This window comes from Microcebus murinus, chromosome 2 (assembly GCF_040939455.1).
Source record: "Microcebus murinus isolate Inina chromosome 2, M.murinus_Inina_mat1.0, whole genome shotgun sequence".
Taxonomy (NCBI): domain Eukaryota; kingdom Metazoa; phylum Chordata; class Mammalia; order Primates; family Cheirogaleidae; genus Microcebus; species Microcebus murinus.
This window is the reverse complement of record NC_134105.1, coordinates 40272480-40291238: the sequence shown is the minus strand read 5'-3', so window position 1 is coordinate 40291238 and position 18759 is coordinate 40272480. Positions and strand designations below refer to the sequence as shown.

Genomic DNA, 18759 nt, shown 5'->3' with positions numbered 1-18759 from the left:
TACTAACAGTAAGTAAAAAATATCAAAGGAGACAATTTGCATAGAGCTCTCATTGGCCAATCTGTGACAATTTGACTACAAAAATAATTCAGGACAGTAACGAATTATAAGCCATTAAAAACAACATGAACCAGCCGAGCGCAGTGGCTCACCCCGGTAATCGTAGCGCTCTGGGAGGCCCAGGCGGGCGGATCACTTGAGTTCAGGAGTTCGAAACCAACCTGACCAAGAGCGAGACCTCGTCTCTACTATAAATAGAAGGAAATTAATTGGCCAACTAATATATATAGAAAAAATTAGCCGGGCATGGTGGCCCATGCCTGTAGTCCCAGCTACTTGGGAGGCTGAGACAGGAGGATTGCTTGAGCCCAGGAGTTAGTTTGAGGTTGCTGTGAGCTAAACTGACGCCATGAGACTCACTCTAGCCTGGGCAACAAAGTGAGACTATGTCTCAAAAAAAACCACAAAAAAACATGAACCAATTGAGTCCATACTGAGGACAGTTTAAGCAGATAGATGGAGAGGGTGGTAGAATGCCTACTGATAAAGGTAGAAGGGAGTACTGGAGTCAGAGGGAGACAATTACTTTACAACTATCACAATAAAGACTCCTTACGGCAAGAATCATCAATGGATGCTAAATGTGTATCCAAAAGTTTGATCAGAAGCAAGATTACTTGCATACTCTTCAAGTATCTTATATAACTTATACATTGTTTATAATGTAACAATGTTACAATGTTGCAAGAGGGAAAATATTATCCTTATAGTAGAGAAACTGGACAATACTTTGACTATATGATTAAAACTAATACGACTAATGAGGGGTGTTGTGTGCCTCTTGATGTGATACCCTGGATAAGGACCTAACATTCCTTATATGTTATTCCAGACAGGTATGAAGAACCTGAATCTAATTACAAGAAAACACGGGACAAACCAAATAGGAGGAATATTCTTCCAAAAAAGACAACAAAGTTGATATGTATTCTTCAAAAAATATCAATGCCACAAAAGGACAAATAAGGCCAGGCGCCGTGGGTCACGCCTGTAATCCTAGCACTCTGGGAGGCTGAGGCAGGCGGATCCTTTGAGCTCAGGAGTTCGAAATCAGCCTGAGCAAGACCCTGTCTCTACCAAAAATAGAAAGAAATTAATTGACCAACTAAAAATATATATACAAAAAATTAGCTGGGCATGGTGGCGCATGCCTGTAGTCCCAGCTACCTGGGAGGCTGAGGCAGGAGGATCGCTAGAGCCCAGGAGTTTGAGGTTGCTGTGAGCTAGGCTGATGCCATGGCAATCTAGCCAGGGCAACAAGAGTGAGACTGTCTCAAAAATAAATAAAAAGACAAATAAAAATTAACAAACTCTTCCAGATTATATTATAAAAAGACACAACTAGCTGGGTGCTGTGGTATGTGCCTGTAGTCCCAGGTACTTGGGAGGCTGAGGTGGGAGGATTGCTTGAGCTCAGGAGTTCAAGTCTAGCCTGGGCAACATAGCAAGATCTTGTTTCCAAAACAATAAAAAGATATATATTTTTAAATATATATATGTGTGTATGTATATGCATGTGTGTGTATGTATGACACCTGAATGCAATATGTTCCTGACCTAAAAGAAAAATATTTTATGAAGGGCACTACTGGGACAATCAACATTAGAATATAGGCCAGGTGTGGTGGCTCAAGCCTATAATCCTAGCACTCTGGGAGGCCCAGGAGGGTGGATTGTTTCAGCTCAGGAGTTCAAGACCAGCCTGAGCAAAGAGCAAGACCCTATCTCTACTAAAAATAGAAAGAAATTAGCTGGACAACTAAAAATACATAGAAAAAAAAATTAGCTAGGCATGCCTGTAGTCCCAGCCACTCAGACCCTGAGGCAGAAGGATCGCCTGAGCCCAGGAGTTTGAGGTTGCTGTGAGCTTGGCTGACACCACAGCACTCTAGTCCAGGCAACAGAGTGAGACTCTGTCTCAAGAAAAAAATAAAAATAAAAAACATTAAAAAAAAAATTAGAATATATATGGTAAATTACATAAAAGTACTGCATCAATGTTAAATTTCCTAAAATAGGATAACTTACAGTGGTTATGAAGGACAATGTCCTGGTTCTTACAAAATACAAACTCAAGTATCAGGAGATAAAGGGGGCAATGATGTATGCAACCTACTCTCAAATGCAACAATGCAAATGCAACTCTCAAATGCAACAATGATGTATGCAACCTACTCTCAAATAGCTCAGGAAAAAAGTGTATATGTGCTCATGTAGAGAGAATATAAAAACAAATGTGATAAAATGTTTAAAATTAGTGATCTTAAAATTAAAAATTATTTTGAAATAAATTCTTAAGTACTATATATAGATTGATTGCCTAAGAACCTAAACATCATTAAGAATCCAAACAATGAATATATTTTCAAATTTAAAACTCCTGGTGATCATCCAGGTGTAAGACCTGAAAGAAAAACTAATAACGGGGTATTAACAGATCAACACCTAAGTGGACATACAGGAGTAACATTTATCGGGTATCAGGAGGGTGGGAGGGGGGAGGAGGGGATGGGTGTACACAACCACAACAAGTAAGATGTGCAACGTTTGGGGGATGGACATGCTTGAAGGTCTTACTCGAGGGGGGAGGGGGGCATGGACAATATAAGTAACCTTAACACTTGTACCCCCATAACACGCTAAAAATAAATTAATTAAAATAAAATAAAACAAAACAACACAAAACTAATGGGATGAGTCACAGCAATATTAACAAGACGACCAGCTAGCTTCTGCATCAACTCTCTCTCTCTTTAGCTTCCCACAAATAAATGCCACTACTAAACAACCCTCATGAGGAGGGATTCTTGCTATATTCCACCAAAGGATGAACAAGGATTTCCTAGCAAATGAGAATGCCTCACATTCTTATTACTTATTGAATCCCTCCTTTCCACCAATTTTAAAGTCTATATTGCCCATTCTTATTTTGGGTGCGATAAATAACATGTCATTTTTGTTTCAAGGTTTTCACTAATCCTTTTATTTTAAGACAGAGTCTCATCTTGCTCTGTCACCCCAGGTAGAGTGCAGTGGTGTCATCATATCTCAGTGCAACATCACACTCCTGGGCTCAAGTGATCCTCCTGCTTCAGCCTCAATTAGCTAGGACTATAGGCACAAGCCACAACACCTTGTAATTTTCTATTTTTAGTAGAGATGGGGTCTCACTCTTGCTCAGGCTGGTCTCGAACTCCTGACCTTAAGCAATCCTCCCATTTCAGCCTCCCAGAGTGCTAGGATTACAGTTGTGAGCCACCTTGCCCAGCCTACTTTATCCATCTTCATGTAAGCAAATTTTTTGGTCAACTCAAACAACAAAAATACTTAGTATATTTTGCATCTGATTTGAAAGAGACATACATACTTACATTAAATAAAAGCTTTTATAAAACACGCCTTTTAAATTTACCATATCTTACACTCCACATTAGGCTGGATGAAGATCTTTAGAGGTTCTTAGTATTGGGAAGATAGTGGTTTCCCCTTTCCCCATAATATCTAACACTATATATGATGCATAATTTTAAATTTCAAAATGATATAAACTTATACACCAGATAAGTTTACTGAAACAAAACGTCTCTCATTTTCTTTTTTTTTTTTTTTTTTTTTTTTTGAGACAGAGTCTCGCTTTGTTGCCCAGGCTAGAGTGAGTGCCGTGGCGTCAGCCTAGCTCACAGCAACCTCAATCTCCTGGACTCAAGCGATCCTTCTGTCTCAGCCTCCCAAGTAGCTGGGACTACAGGTATGCACCACCATACCCGGCTAATTTTTTCTATATGTATTAGTTGGCCAATTAGTTTCTTTCTATTTATAGTAGAGACGGGGTCTCGCTCTTGCTCAGGCTGGTTTCGAACTCCTGACCTCGAGCAATCCGCCCTCCTCGGCCTCCCAGAGAGCTAGGATTACAAGCGTGAGCCACCGCGCCCGGCTCATTTTCTTTTTGTCTTTTTTTTTTTTTTAGTTGGTCAATTAATTTCTTTCTATTTTTAGTAGAGAAGGGGTCTCACTCTTGCTCAGGCTGGTTTCGAACTCCTGACCTCGAGCAATCCGCCTGCCTCAGCCTCCCAGAGTGCTAGGATTACAGGCATGAGCCACCACAGCCTGGCCTCTCATTTTCTTTTTGTATACTTGCTTTGACAGTATCTGAACAACATGCTTCATCCCCCTAAAAGGTATTCCAGCACTTGTCCCATATTACTGTATATACACCAAGAGTTCAGTGTGCTAAAATAAAATCTTTTTTCATCACTGTTGTCTTTTAATTATTATGACATTAAATGCAATTCTTTTTTTTTTTTTTTTTGAGACAGAATCTCGCTTTGTTGCCCAGGCTAGAGTGAGTGCTGTGGCATCAGCCTAGCTCACAGCAACCTCAAACTCCTGGGCTCAAGCAATCCTGCTGCCTCAGCCTCCAAGTAACTGGGACTACAGGTATGCGCCACCATGCCCGGCTAATTTTTTCTATATATATTAGTTGGGCAATTAATTTCTTTCTATTTATAGTAGAGATGGGGTCTCACTCTTGCTCAGGCTGGTTTCGAACTCATGACCTCAAGCAATCCGCCCACCTCGGCCTCCCACAGTGCCAGGATTACAGGTGTGAGCCACCGCACCTGGCCCATTAAATGCTATTAATCTGAAATAAGGCTAATTGTACATTCCTGGAAAACAACTCTCTATTATACATAATAATCTAAAAGTTCAGTTTATATCTCTACTTCAAGGATGTAATTGATGGCTTCCATCCTTGTTAGAAATGCCAGAAAATTAAAGTACTTTACGATACGAACAATTGCTACTTTCAAATCGAAAGAGTAACGTATGAACACAATTAATGACTCTACAAATCACTTCATCTTCTGCCCCTAGGAAGAACTACCATGTTTCCCCCAAAATAATACTGGGTCTTATAGGCTTATTTTAAGGGGATGTGTTGTTTTTTAAGTACGGCACAACAATCTACATTTATTCAAATACAGTTAAGTTGTCTTCTTCTGGAACATCATCATAACTCTCCAAACCCCAAATTCCATCCTGAATTTCTTGTGACTCTATTTCCTTTAGAACCATTGGCCCCAGTCTCTCATGTCGGGCAATAGAGCTCTCATGGGGCAGATGAGAAGGGCTGCTCATCTTCTTTACCACTCCGTGACAAAATTCATGGGTTGTGCAGATGCAGATACGCTGCATAGCCACGCCCATCACTAGGTCTTATTTTCGGGGTAGGGCTTATATTGCACAAATGCTTAGAAATCCTGCTAGAGCTTATTTTATGGGTCTTACTTTCAGGGAAACACAGTACAGGAGACATGATTATGAAGAAATGGTTCTTTTAAAGCAATGACTCTGAACCTTGGCAGCACATTAGAATTACCTGGGAGCTTCCAAAATTCTGATGCTCAAACCATGTCCCAAACCAATTAAATCAAAATCTTTGAGGGATAGGACATAGATTATCAGTGTATTTTTAAGCTTTCAGAGTGATTACAATGTACAACACCAAGGAAAAGAATGACTGTTTTTTTAAAAAATGAAATATTCCTGACCATACATATTTAAATATATATTTAAAGGTAGCACTATGAGACTGGGCGCTGTGGCTCCCACCCATAATCTAGCACTGTGGGAGGCCAAAGCTGGAGGATTGCTTGAGGTGAGTTTGAGACCAGCCTGAACAAGACCCCATCTCTACTGAAAATAGCAAAAGTTAGCTGGGCATGATGGTGCGTACCTCTAGTCCCACCTACTCAGAATGCTGAGGCAGGACGACTGCGGTAGCCCAGGAGTTGGAGGTTGCAGTGAGCTATGATAAGGCCAGTACACTCTAGCCCAGGAGACAGAGGGAGACCTTATCTCAAAAAAAAAAAAAAAAACAAAAGGAGCACAATGAGACACTGTAAACTTAATCCAGCAATGCTCACTTCTCTCTTATTTATTTATTTTTTTGAGACAGTGTCTCACTCTGTTGCCCTTGGTAGAGTGCTGTGGTGTCAGCCTAGCTCACAGCAACCTCAAACTCCTGGGCTCAAGCAATCCTCTTGCCTCAGCCTCCTAAGTAGCTGGAACTACAGGCATGTACCACCATATTTTTTCTATATGTTTTTTAGTCGGTAAATTAATTTCTTTCTATCTTTAGTAGAGACAGGGTCTCGCTCTTGCTCAGGCTGGTCTCAGAACTCCTGAGCTCAGAGGATCCGCCCGCCTCAGCCTCCCAGCGTGCTAGGATTACAGGCGAGAGCCACCTCACCAGGGCTAGAATCTAACACTTAAGTACAGATCCGGCTCCACCATTTAATAGTCAGCTCAATGATTGTGGGTAAGTAGCTAAAGCTTCCTGAACTTGTATTTCCTCACCCATAAAATGGGAGGATTAAAGCAGAAAACATGCATATGTACAGCATGGCATCTGGCACATAGAAGTAATGTATAATAATTATCAAGTTGACTAGAAAACGTGGTGGCTGGGACTAAATCTTAACATTATATTCCCAAAACCTACCACATAATATATAAACAGTAATTATTATTAGATGAGCTAAGGATTTTGGTGTACCTAGTACAGATTCTAGTGTACAGCAAAAGCTTAATAACGTTTCAAATAAATGAAACAAAACTTATTTCAGATAAGCACAAACCCTCAAGCCTTGCTCTGTAGTAAAGAAGTCAGAATAACCAGCATCCGTAGCCAGTAGTCCCACAAATTGCATTGCAGGCCGCTGCCGTATAAACAGTTCTACAGCTCCATCAGTGATGCAATTGCCCCCAGAAATATCCAGTGATACGATATTAGGCAGGATATCCTTCTGCTGTAGCAAATGAAAAGCTAGGTCTGATTTGAGTTGCCTGTGATCAGAAATATCAAGGTGAAGCAGACATTTAAGTTCTCTAATGACTGCAAGAATTTGTGGTTTGGACATGGTCAAGCATTTCAGATAGTGCATTGTTAGAGACTTGAGTCGATCCTTACAGGTAAGCAATGCAGAGATGTTAGTGACCAGAGTGTTGGAGATATCCAAGCTTTCCAGTCTTGGTAAGTGAGAAACATTAGCCAAGTCTTCAGTATGAAAACAAACATTGAAAACACTTAAAATGCGAAGACCAGTGAGCTGACCAAAGAAAAGTAGTCTTGAATCTTGAGGGATGCTTGTTGAGTCTAACAGGAGACACTGAAGGTTTTCTTGGATCCAGTTATTGCTGCATAGTCCACTTATGATGTCTGAGATAGGGAGGTCAGAATGTACTGCAGTAGCATCCAATTCAATGAGCTTATGATGGCAGAAGGCTTTTATGAATGCAGCTGTAGAGAGTTTAGCTTTTTGGATATTGACCAGCTTCAATTTCATTTGGTTGCCTTGGAAAATGCTTGCTGTTCTGTCAGTCAGCTTGCCTATAAAAGAACCAGAACCGGCTTGTAATGACAACTAGAACTCATGCCTTTCCAGGATGTAATGTGGCAATGACAATGACAGATGCTAATAATAACAATAATGACCACAGTTACTACTTACTCTATGCCAGGTATTGTCCTTTAAGAATGCCTCATTTACTCTTTGTACTAATACTATAAAAGAGACTATTGATACTACTACTATTTAGCTGAGGAAACTGAAGCTTAAAGAGGTTAAATAACTTCCCCAAGGTCAACATTCATGGCAGAATCAGAAGTTGAACCCAGTTTGACTCCAGAGCTCAAAGTTTTTTATTCACAGTAACTTTGTCATCATAGAAACTAGTAACAAAATAAAATAGGTAGGCCGGGCTCGGTGGCTCAAACCTGTAATCCTAGCATTCTGGGAGGCCGAGGCGGGAGGATCCCTAGAGGTTACGAGTTCGAAAACAGCCTGAGCAAGAGCAAGACCCCGTCTTTACTAAAAAATAGAAAAATTAATTAGCCAACTACAAATATATAGAAAAAATTAGCTGGGCATGGTGGTACATGCCTGTAGTTCCAACTATTCAGGAGGCTGAGGCAGAAGGATGGCCTGAGCCCAGGAGTTTGAGGTTGCTGTGAGCCAGGCTGACACCACAGCACTCTAGCCCAGGCAACAGAGCAAGAGACTCTGTCTCAAAAATAAAGATAAAATAGGCCAGGCGCAGTGGCTCACACCTATAATCCTAGCACTCTGGGAGACCCGAGCTGGGAGGATTGCTTGAGCTCAGGAGTTCAAGACCAGCCTGAGCAAGAGCAAGACCCTGTCTCTACTACAAATGGAAAGAAATCAGGCAAACAACTAAAAATAGAAAAATAATTAGCCAGGCATGGTGGCACGTGCCTGTAGTCCCACCTACTCAGGAGGCTGAGGCAGGAGGATCACTTGACCCCAGAAGTTTAAGGTTGCTGTGAGCTAGGCTGATGCCACAGCACTCTAGCCCAGGCAACACAGTGAGACTCTGTGTCTCAAATAAACAAACAAATAAATTAGATAAGTACAGGATACACAATATGCCAAAAACACTACTAATCATTACTTTAACCAAATTAGTGGTTGATCTTTCACAAGTCACTCACTTCTCTGGGCCTCATTTTCCTCATCTGTAAAATGAATAGGTTGTACTAGATTTCATTTAGCAAAAATTTCGTAAGTATCTTCTATGTGAGATCCCACGTTAAGTAATGGCCCACAGGGTAATTAGACACCTATGACCATACGGCATTTAGTAGAGGAAGGCACACCAGGTAAATAAATAAGTACAATAGCATGGTACATGCAGTAGTGATATGTGCCTGGTATTAACGATCTTAAGCAGATCAGCACTACTACAAACACAGTGTGCAAGGGGAGGCATAGCTGAGAAAGAGAGTGAGGAGGATGGTAAAAGTCCTGTATAAAAAAATCTAAGAAATTCAAACTTTTACCTTTATCAGAACTAAATCCCTGATGTGGAAAACAGCTTGGCTTTTTCTGTGAAAAAAAAAACAGTGTGGCTAAAAAGCACAACTGGTGAAGGGAAAACCAGCATCTGACATGATAGAGACAAGGGCAGGAGTCAGATCCTGCATAAGTTGGCATTGTAATCTTAGTGCTATAGTGCCCAACCCCCAGCCTGGGAACCTAGCAGGACCCCTACCTAGCAAATGAAGCTTCATTTATATTTACAGCTGCTCCCCATCACATTACCACATAAGCTCCACCTCCCATCAGATCGGTGGCAGCATTAGATTCTCATAGGAACACAAACCCTACTATAAACCACATGAGTGAGGGATCTAGGTTGGGTTCTCCTTATGAGAATCTAATGCCTGATGATCTGAGGTGGAGCTGAAGCAGTGAAGGATGCTATCACCAGGGAGCTGCTGCAAATACAGATTATCATTAGCAGAGAAGTTTTACTGCACAATAAATGTAATGCACTTGAATCATCCCAAAACCACCACCCCCCCCAGTCCGTGAAAAAATTGTCTTCCACGAAACTGGTCCCTGGTGCCAAAAAGGTTGAGAACCCAGTAAAACGGAAAGCCTTTAATAAGTGACACAGGAGTGGAAAGATCATACAAGGTTTAATAGGATTGCTCTCTGCTGTGTAGCAGCGCTGCGCAAGAAGCAAAAGCAAAGGTGAGAAGACCACTTGGGAGGTCAATGGACATGTAACAGAACAGTGTTAATGTGACAGGGGTTAGGAGGAAAAGAAAAGCTTGAGATATGTATTCTGAAGGCAAAAAATGTTTCAACAGACCTGAGGGAAGGAAGAGGAGGATGAATCAAAAATGAATCCTAAAATAAGGATTCGCTAGGTACATGGCCAACCCATTACAGAGATGAGGGAAATGGTAGGCGTGTAGTGGACACTGTTATGTGCCATCTACATCCCCCTTAGGAATGAAGGACTTACTACTTTAGCTGCTGGGAGTGCCACCAGTTGACAGTTCTCACCTATGGGGACTGCCTAGCTGAAGAAGAGTTGTCCCAGCAAGATTACACTCCCTTCCCACAGAGACTGACATCCAAAGATTGAAGTGAAGAGGTATAAAGGGCCCAGTTCTCACACCCCAACTCAAGATAGGACTCAATAGGCATTCTATCATTGGGACTCTCCACAAGATCATCTAGATTCCACACATTTCAAATCTGTAAGATCAGAACATAAACATTTAGTCAGCATAAAGACAATATTTAAAACCATGGGGGATGAAGAACATGGGAATGTATGAAGAGAAGAGAAGGAATAAGGACCAAGTATTGAGAGCAACATCATTTAAGGTCAGATAGTAGGAGAAAGATAACTATGATAAAAATTAACTTAACTTTCTAAGTACTTTGGATATATTAATTCTCTACACTGCTATAAAAGCCAGTATTAGTCTCATTCTATAGATGAGATGAGGCATGTAAAGTTAATGGCCTAAGAAAACCTACCTAATAAATAGTCAAAAAAGTGTGCAAACCCAGGTAGTTTGGATTCAGAGCCAGAGCTCTTAACCTTTAATCTGTACTGCCTTTTAGGGGAACCTGAATAAAAAGACAAGCAGCATTCACTGAGGTAGGAAGAAAACCAGAAGAATATGATGTATTAGCAGCCCAGAGAAGAGTACAGGACACCAAGAAAGCATTAGGATACATGATTCAGGAGCTTGGAATAAAGGTCTGAGCTGGGATCTCTGGGGATCAGAGTAGAACAGGTTAACTAAACTAAGGAAAATCACACAGGCAATGTGCAGAGTGAGAAGAGTATCCAACACAAAACCTAAGGAAGAGAAAATGTTTAAGGCACAGGCAGAAAAACAGAAGGAAATTATGGAAGAGTAAACCAAGAATATAAGAAAAACAGAAAAACAATTCTAAGCCAGAAAGGTCAAGGAGAGTAATGAACACTATAAATCAAACCTACAAGAACTGATAATTTAATGGATCTAGGCAATGATCATCCATCTGTGGCCATCACAATCACAAAAAGCAACCAGAAAAAAATCAAACAACCCTATTAAAAAGTGGGCAAAGGACTTGAACAGAAACTTTTCTAAAGACGACAGAAGAATGGCCAACAAACGTATGAAAAAATGCTCAACATCTCTAATCATCAGGGAAATGCAAATCAAAACCACAATGAGATATCACTTAACTCCAGTGAGAATGGCCTTTATCAAAAAGTCTCCAAACAGTAAATGCTGGCGTGGATGCGGAGAGAGAGGAACACTCCTACACTACTGGTGGGAGTACAAACTAGTTCAACCTCTGTGGAAAGCAATATGGAGATACCTTAAAGCGATACAAGTGAATCTATCATTTGATCCAGCAATCCCATTGCTGGGCATCTACCCAAAATATCCAATGACACTCTACAAAAAAGACACCTGCACTCGAATGTTTATAGCAGCACAATTCATAATTGCAAGGCTGTGGGTGCCCATCAATCCAAGAATGGATTAATAAAATGTGGTATATGCACACCATGGAGTACTATTCAGCTCTAAGAAACAACAGTGATATAGCACATCTTATATTTTCCTGGTTAGAGCTGGAACCCATACTACTAAGTGAAGTATCCCAAGAATGGAAAAACAAGCACCACATATACTCACCAGCAAACTGGTATTAACTGAGCAGCACCTAAGTGGACACATAGGTACTACAGTAATAGGGTATTGGGTAGGTGGGAGGGGCGCAGGTATATATATACATAATGAGTGAGATGTGCACCATCTGGGGGATGGTCATGCTGGAAACTCAGACTTGTGGGGGGAGGGGAGGAATGGGCATTTATTGAAACCTTAAAATCTGTACCCCCACAACATGCCAGAAAAAAAAAAAAAAAACCACCAGACAGTTTAGAAGCACAGGGCAGCAACAAAAACAAAACCAAGCAAAAACACACAAAAAAAACCCTGAACCCAAATTTGATCAAACATCTACCTCTATCATCCAACTGACAGGAAATACAAGGAAGAGAAAAACATGTTAAAATCACAGTACAGTTAAACAATGGCAAAATCTAGATTCTGAAAAACTTTACAAATGACCGGTTTCTTTAACACACACACAGATACATATACCCACATATACAGCTGGCATTTGAACAACATGGTTTTGAACTGTGTAGGTCCACTTATACAAGAATTTTTTTTCAATAAATATATTGGAAAATCTTTTGGAGATTTGCAACAATTTGAAAAACTAACAGGCAAACCACATAGCCTACAAATACCGAAAAAGTTAAGAAAAATATATGTCATGAATTCATAAAATACACAGATACTAGTCTATTCTGTCATTTACTACCATAAAGTATACTCAAATCTATTATAAAAAGTTAAAATCTGGCCAGGCATGGTGGCTCACAGCTGTAATCCTAGCACTCTGAGAGGCCGAGGCAGGAGGATTGTTCAAGGTCAGGAGTTCAAGACCAACCTGAGCAAGAGTGAGACTCCGTGTCTACTAACAATAGAAAGAGTAGTGGCCTTGTCCTCCACCTCTTCTCGTGCAGATGCCGCCCGGCTCTGGTCAGCCTCCGGCCGTCAGTGCTTTGAGACCGAACACCATGCCTTCAATTAAGTTGCAGAGTTCTGATGAAGATATATTTAAAGTTGATGTGGAAATTGCCAAACAGTCTGTGACTATCAAGACCATGTTGTAAGATTTGGGAATGGATGATGAAGGAGATGATGACCCAGTTCCTCTACCAAATGTTAATGCAGCAATATTAAAAAGTCATTCAGTGGTGCACCCACCACAAGGATGATCCTCCTCCTCCTCAGGATGATGAGAACAAAGAAAAGCGAACAGATGATATCCCTGTTTGGGACCAAGAATTTCTGAAAGTTGACCAAGGAACACTTTTTGAACTTATTCTGGCTGCAAACTACTTAGACATCAAAGGTTTGCTTGATGTTATGTGCAAGACTGTTGCTAATATGATCAAGGGGAAAACTCCTGAGGAGATTCATAAGACCTTCAATATCAAAAATGACTTTATTTCTTAGGTTGAATCAATAGCAAAAAAAAAAAAAATGACTTTATTGAAGAGGAGGAAGCCCAGGTACCCAAAGAGAACCAGTGGTGTAAAGAGAAGTGAAATGTTGTGCCTGACACTGTAACACTGTAAGGATTGTTTCAAATACTAGTTGCACTGCTCTGTTTATAATTGTTAATATTAGACAAACAGTAGACAAATGCAGCAGCAAATCCATTGTATTAGCCAGAATATTGTCCTCATCGCATGTGTAGTTTGAGTACAGATTCCAAACCTATGGTTGACTTTCTTCTAGTATGATCGAAAGTTTCTTTTTGCTCTGAATAAAACTGAACTGTGGGTTCTCTATATAGAAAGTGGCATTTTGGGCTTTCCCTCTTTTTTTGTAAAGTGATTTCTGCCTAGTTTATTGTCCAGTTAACTTTAGTGACCTTTTAAAAGTTGGCATTGTACATAAAATAACTTGCAAAGAATTTTCTGAAATAGAATTAAGAAAATACTATCTTAATGCATGAGTTGGAACCTGGAGTAAGGCTACTTGAAGGAAACGTTCTGAGTAGGGTTATTAGGACGCCTTCCAGACTTCTAGAGTCAAGGAATACCACTGGTATTGATTAGCCTCCAAGTAGCAGGGCTCCATTAATTGAATCTGAGGACTCGCTTTTTTTTTATTTTTAATTCTCTTAGCTTTGAATATATTACTTAGAGTCCTAGTTACCTACCCAGCTTGTGGTTTTCTTTTGTAGAAATGTAACTGGACAGTTTGTTAGCTTTTCAATTAAAAACGACATTCAACCCATGTGGTATGTCATCTTTTTATCATTGTTCCTATGTGGGGAAATAACACACTACTGCATGTAAAAAAAGTAACCTTTAATATTAAAATATGTGGCAAAATCCAGAAAATATCCATTATGAATGCAAGATTTTTTCAATAAAAAGTTATATAAAAAAAAATATAAGCTTAGACATGAAATCTTTAAAAAAAAAAAATAGAAAGAATTTATCTGGACAACTAAAAATATATAGAAAAAATTAGCTGGGCATGGTGTTGGATGCCTGTAGTCCCAGCTACTAGGGAGGCTGAGGCAGGATCACTTGAGCCCAGGAGTCTGAGGTTGCTATGAGCTAGGCTGACACCACAGCCCTCTAGCCTGGGCAACAGAGTGAGACAATGTCTCAAAAAAAAAAAAAAAAAAAAAATGAAAATTTACTGAAACATACAAACACAGACCAAACACAGCACCATTTGTAGTCAAGATAAACAAAAAGAAACATAAAGATGCAGTATTAAATCATAACTGGGAGGCCAGGCGAGGTGGCTCACACCTGTAATCCTAGCTCTCTGGGAGGCCAAGGCCAGCGGATTGCTCGATGTCAGGAGTTCAAGACCAGCCTGAGCGGAGACCCCATCTCCACTAAAAATAGAAAGAAATTAATTGGCCAACTAATATATATATATATAAAAAAATTAGCTGGGCATGGTGACACATGCCTGTAGTCCCAGTTACTCGGGAGTCTGAGGTGGGAGGATGGCTTGAGCCCAGGAGTTTGAGGTTGCTGTGAGCTAGGCTGATGCCACAGCACTCACTCTAGCCTGGGCAACAAAGTGAGACTCTGTCTCAAAAATAAATAAATAAATAAAATTAATAAATCATAACTGGGAGGCCAGGCGCGGTGGCTCACGCCTATAATCCTAGCACTCTGGGAGGCCAAGGTTGGCGGACTGCTCGACGTCAGGAGTTCAAGACCAGCCTGAGCAAGAGCGAGACCCCATCTCTACTATAAATAGAAAGGCCGGGCGCGGTGGCTCACGCCTGTAATCCTAGCACTCTGGGAGGCCAAGGCGGGTGGATTGCTGGAGGTCTGGAGTCGAAACCAGCCTGAGCAAGAGCAAGACCCCGTCTCTACTATAAATAGAAAGAAATTAATTGGCCAACTAATGTATATATATAAAATTAGCCGGGTATGGTGGCGCATGCCTGTAGTCCCAGCTACTCAGGAGGCTGAGGCAGAAGGATTGCTTGAGCCCAGGAGTTTGAGGTTGCTGTGAGCTAGGACGATGCCATGGCACTCACTCTAGCCTGGGCAACAGAGCGAGACTCTGTCTCAAAAAAATAAATAAATAAATAGAAAGAAATTAGTTGCCTAACTTATATAGAAAAAATTAGCCAGTCATGGTGGCACATGCCTGTAGTCCCAGCTACTCAGGAGGCTGAGGCAGCAGGATTGCTTGAGCCCAGGAGTTTGAGGTTGCTGTGAGCTAGGCTGACGCCACGGTACTCACTCTAGCCTGGGCAACAAAGAGAGACTCTATCTCAAAAAAAAAAAAAAAAAAAAAAAAAATCATAATGGCACACAATTAACTGATTAACTGTAGCATCCACTGTGTTTCTATAATAATTTCATAGCTACCTCCTAGTGCTATTTCAGTGAGCTCCAGTGTTGGGAGTAACCACTGAAAAGTCATCTGATGCTAATCATCTCCAGGTGGGCAGTTATCTCTTCAGTTAGTTGCATGTTGCAGTAAAATGTGCTCTCTCATATTTTTCATCATGTTTAGTGTATGTAATACCACAAACCCTGAATAACACCATAGGATCTAGACCCACATGAAGTGGCACTAGTGATGCTGAAGTGTTCCCAAGCATCAGAGAAAAATCATGACATTACAGGCCAGGCGGGGTGGCTCATGCCTGTAATCCTAGCACTCTGGGAGGCCAAGGTGGGCGGATTGTTCTAGGTCAGGAGTTCGAAACCAGCCTGAGCAAGAGCGAGACCCCGTCTCTACAATAAATAGAAAGAAATTAATTGGCCAACTAATTGATAGCCGGCTGTGATGGTGCATGCCTGTAATCTCAGCTACTTGGGAGGCTGAGGCAGTAGGATTGCTTGAGCCCAGGAATTTGAGGTTGCTGTGAGCTAGGCTGATGCCACGGCACTCACTCTATCCTGGGCAACAAAGCGAGACTCTGTCTCAAAAAAAAAAGAAACAGAAATGAGTACCAGGATTTAAGGTAGGAAGAGATAGGATAATTCTGCTGTTTCACGCAAATGCAGTCGGGTTTATGATTAGGACTGCCCTTGACTATAAAGCTGCTAACAGCTTTGAAGGGAAAAGATAAACACTAGCTGCCAGTCTTTTGGTTACACAACAAGAATGCCTGGAAAACAAGAACACTTCTTCCAGATTGAGTCCACTGATACTTTATTCCTGAAGTCAAGAAGTACCTTGCCAATAAGGGAGTGCTTTTTAGAGTTCTTTTGTAATTGGACAATGCCCCTGCCTACCAAGAACCTCACATCTTTAATACTGAAGATGTCAAAGATGCCTACTGCCTACAAACACAGCATCTCTGATTCAGGCTCTAGATGAGAGAGTCATTAGGACCTTTAAAAATCATTATACACAGTATTCTACAGAAATGATAGTCAACACTACTGAAGAGAACTCAGAGAGAACATCAGGAAAGTCTAGAAGAATTACACCACTTAAGAACCCATTGCTATTATAGAAAAAGCCATGAAAGCCATCAATCCTGAAACTGCATCCAAATGTGCATGACTTCACAGGACTTATGACAAAGCAAATCAAGGAAACTTTCATCCACAATGAAAGAGATTGTGGATACTGAATAAAAAAAAATGGTGAAGGTTTTCAAGATATGGATCTTAGAGAAATTCAAGAGCTAATAGACACCACACCAGAGGAATTAAGACAAGATGACTTGATGGAGATGAGTGATTCTGAGCCAGTGCCAGATAATGAGGAAGACGACAGAAGCAGCAATGCCAAAAAAACAAACTGACACCAAATATCTGACAGGAGGGTTTTTTGTTTGTTTTTTTTTTGAGACAGAGTCTCGCTTTGTTGCCCAGGCTCCAGCGATCCTGCTGCCTCAGCCTCCCCAATAGCTGGGACTACAGGCATGCACCACCATGCCCAGCTAATTTTTTCTATATATATTAGTTGGCCAATTAGTTTCTTTCTATTTATAGTAGAGACAGGGTCTCGCTCTTGCTCAAGCTGGTTTTGAACTCCTGACCTCGAGCAATCCACCCATCTAGGCCTCCCAGAGTGCTAGGATTACAGGCGTGAGCCACCATGCACATGGCCAGCAGGAGGGTTCTGATCACTCAGAACTGCTTTTACAAGTCAGGCACTTTAACCAAATAATAGATCCACTCAGAACTGCTTTTAACTTTGTTATGACATGAACCTTTCTATAATATAAGCACTAAAACTAAAGCAAATGGTAGAGAGGATTGGTACCGCACAGAAACAAAAAAGCGTAAGTAGCAGGGCATGGTGTCTCACACCTATAATCCCAGCACTTTGGGAGGCCAAGGCAATAGGATCGATTGAGACCAGGAATTTAAGATGAGCCTGGGCAACAAAGCAAGATCCCATCTGTACAAAAAATAAAAATAAAAATTGGCCAAGTATGGTGGCATGTGGCTGAAGTCTTAGCTAATCAGAAGGCTAAGGCAGAAGGATCACTTAAGCAGAGGAGATCAAGGCTACAGCAAACTGTGACTGCACTGCACTCCAGGGCTCAGATGACAGAGCAAGACCCTGCCTCCAAAAAAAACAACAAATGAATGATACATGCTACAACATGGGACATAGGTTAACTTTAAAAATATGATGTTAGGCTGGGCACAGTGGCTCATGCCTGTAATCTTAGCACTCTTGGGAGGTCAGGAACTTCTTGAGCTCAGGAGTTCTAGACCAGCCTGAGCAAGAGCAAGACCCCATCTCTACTAAAAAAAAAAAAAAGAAAGAAAGAAAAAGAAAAAGAAAAAATTAGCTGGGCAACCAAAAATAGGAAAAAATTAGCCGGGCGTGGTGGTGTGTTCCTGTAGTCCCAGCTACTCGGGAGGCTGAGGCAGGAGGATTGCTTGAGCCCAGGAGTTTGAGGTTGCTGTGAGCTAGGCTGACGCCACAGCATTCTAGCCCAGGTAGAATGCTAGTAGAGCGAGATTATCTCACACACACACACAAAAAAACCCATTATGTTATGTTCTGAGCAGGAAAAATTCAAAAACAAAACCAACATTATGTTAAATTAGAGAAGCCAGACACAAAAGGCCATATATTGCATAATTCCATTTATAGTAAATGTTCAGAATAGGCATATTCACAGAAATAGAAAGTATTATAGATTAGCAGTTGCTTAGGGCTGGGGGAATGTGGGGAAAGGGAGGTAATACCTAATGGATATAAGATTTCTGAGGTAATAAAATTTTTGAGGTCCTAAAACTGATTATGGTCATGGTTGCACAAATCTGTGAATATACCAAAAATCACCTAATTGCACGTTTTTGTTTTTTTTTTGAGTCAGAGTCTCACTCTGTTGTCCGAGCTACAGTGCCATGGCATCAGCCTAGCTCACAGCAACCTCAAACTCTGGGCTCAAGCAATCCTCCTGCCTCAGCCTCTCAAGTAGCTGGGACTACAGGCATGCGCCACCATGCCTGGCTAATTTTTTCTATATATTTTTAGTTGGCCAATTAATTTCTTTCTATTTTTAGTAGAGACGGGGTCTCTCTTGCACAGGCTGATTTTTAACTCCTGACCTTGAGCGATCCTCCTGCGTTATCCTCTCAGAGTGCTAGGATTACAGGTGTGAGCCATTGTGCCCAGCCTGAACTGCACACTTTAAATGGGTGACTTGTATGCTATGTCAATTATATCTCAATAAAGTTATTACCAAAAATATTTTTTCATTAAAAAAAAACTGTAAGAAGGCAAATTAAACATAACATTTTTCTTCTTTCTTTCTT

General features: G+C 40.9%; 1 protein-coding gene across 1 annotated transcript in view; it reads right to left on the bottom strand.

Annotated features, from left to right (window-relative positions):
* The window catches only part of ZYG11A (zyg-11 family member A, cell cycle regulator), a 56048-nt gene that overhangs the window by 31010 nt on the left and 6279 nt on the right, over nucleotides 1-18759 (bottom strand). The window contains exon 3 of the mRNA XM_012776264.3: nucleotides 6702-7453. Within this exon, the coding sequence (XP_012631718.1) occupies nucleotides 6702-7453 (752 nt within the window). The remainder of the gene's footprint in view (nucleotides 1-6701; nucleotides 7454-18759) is intronic.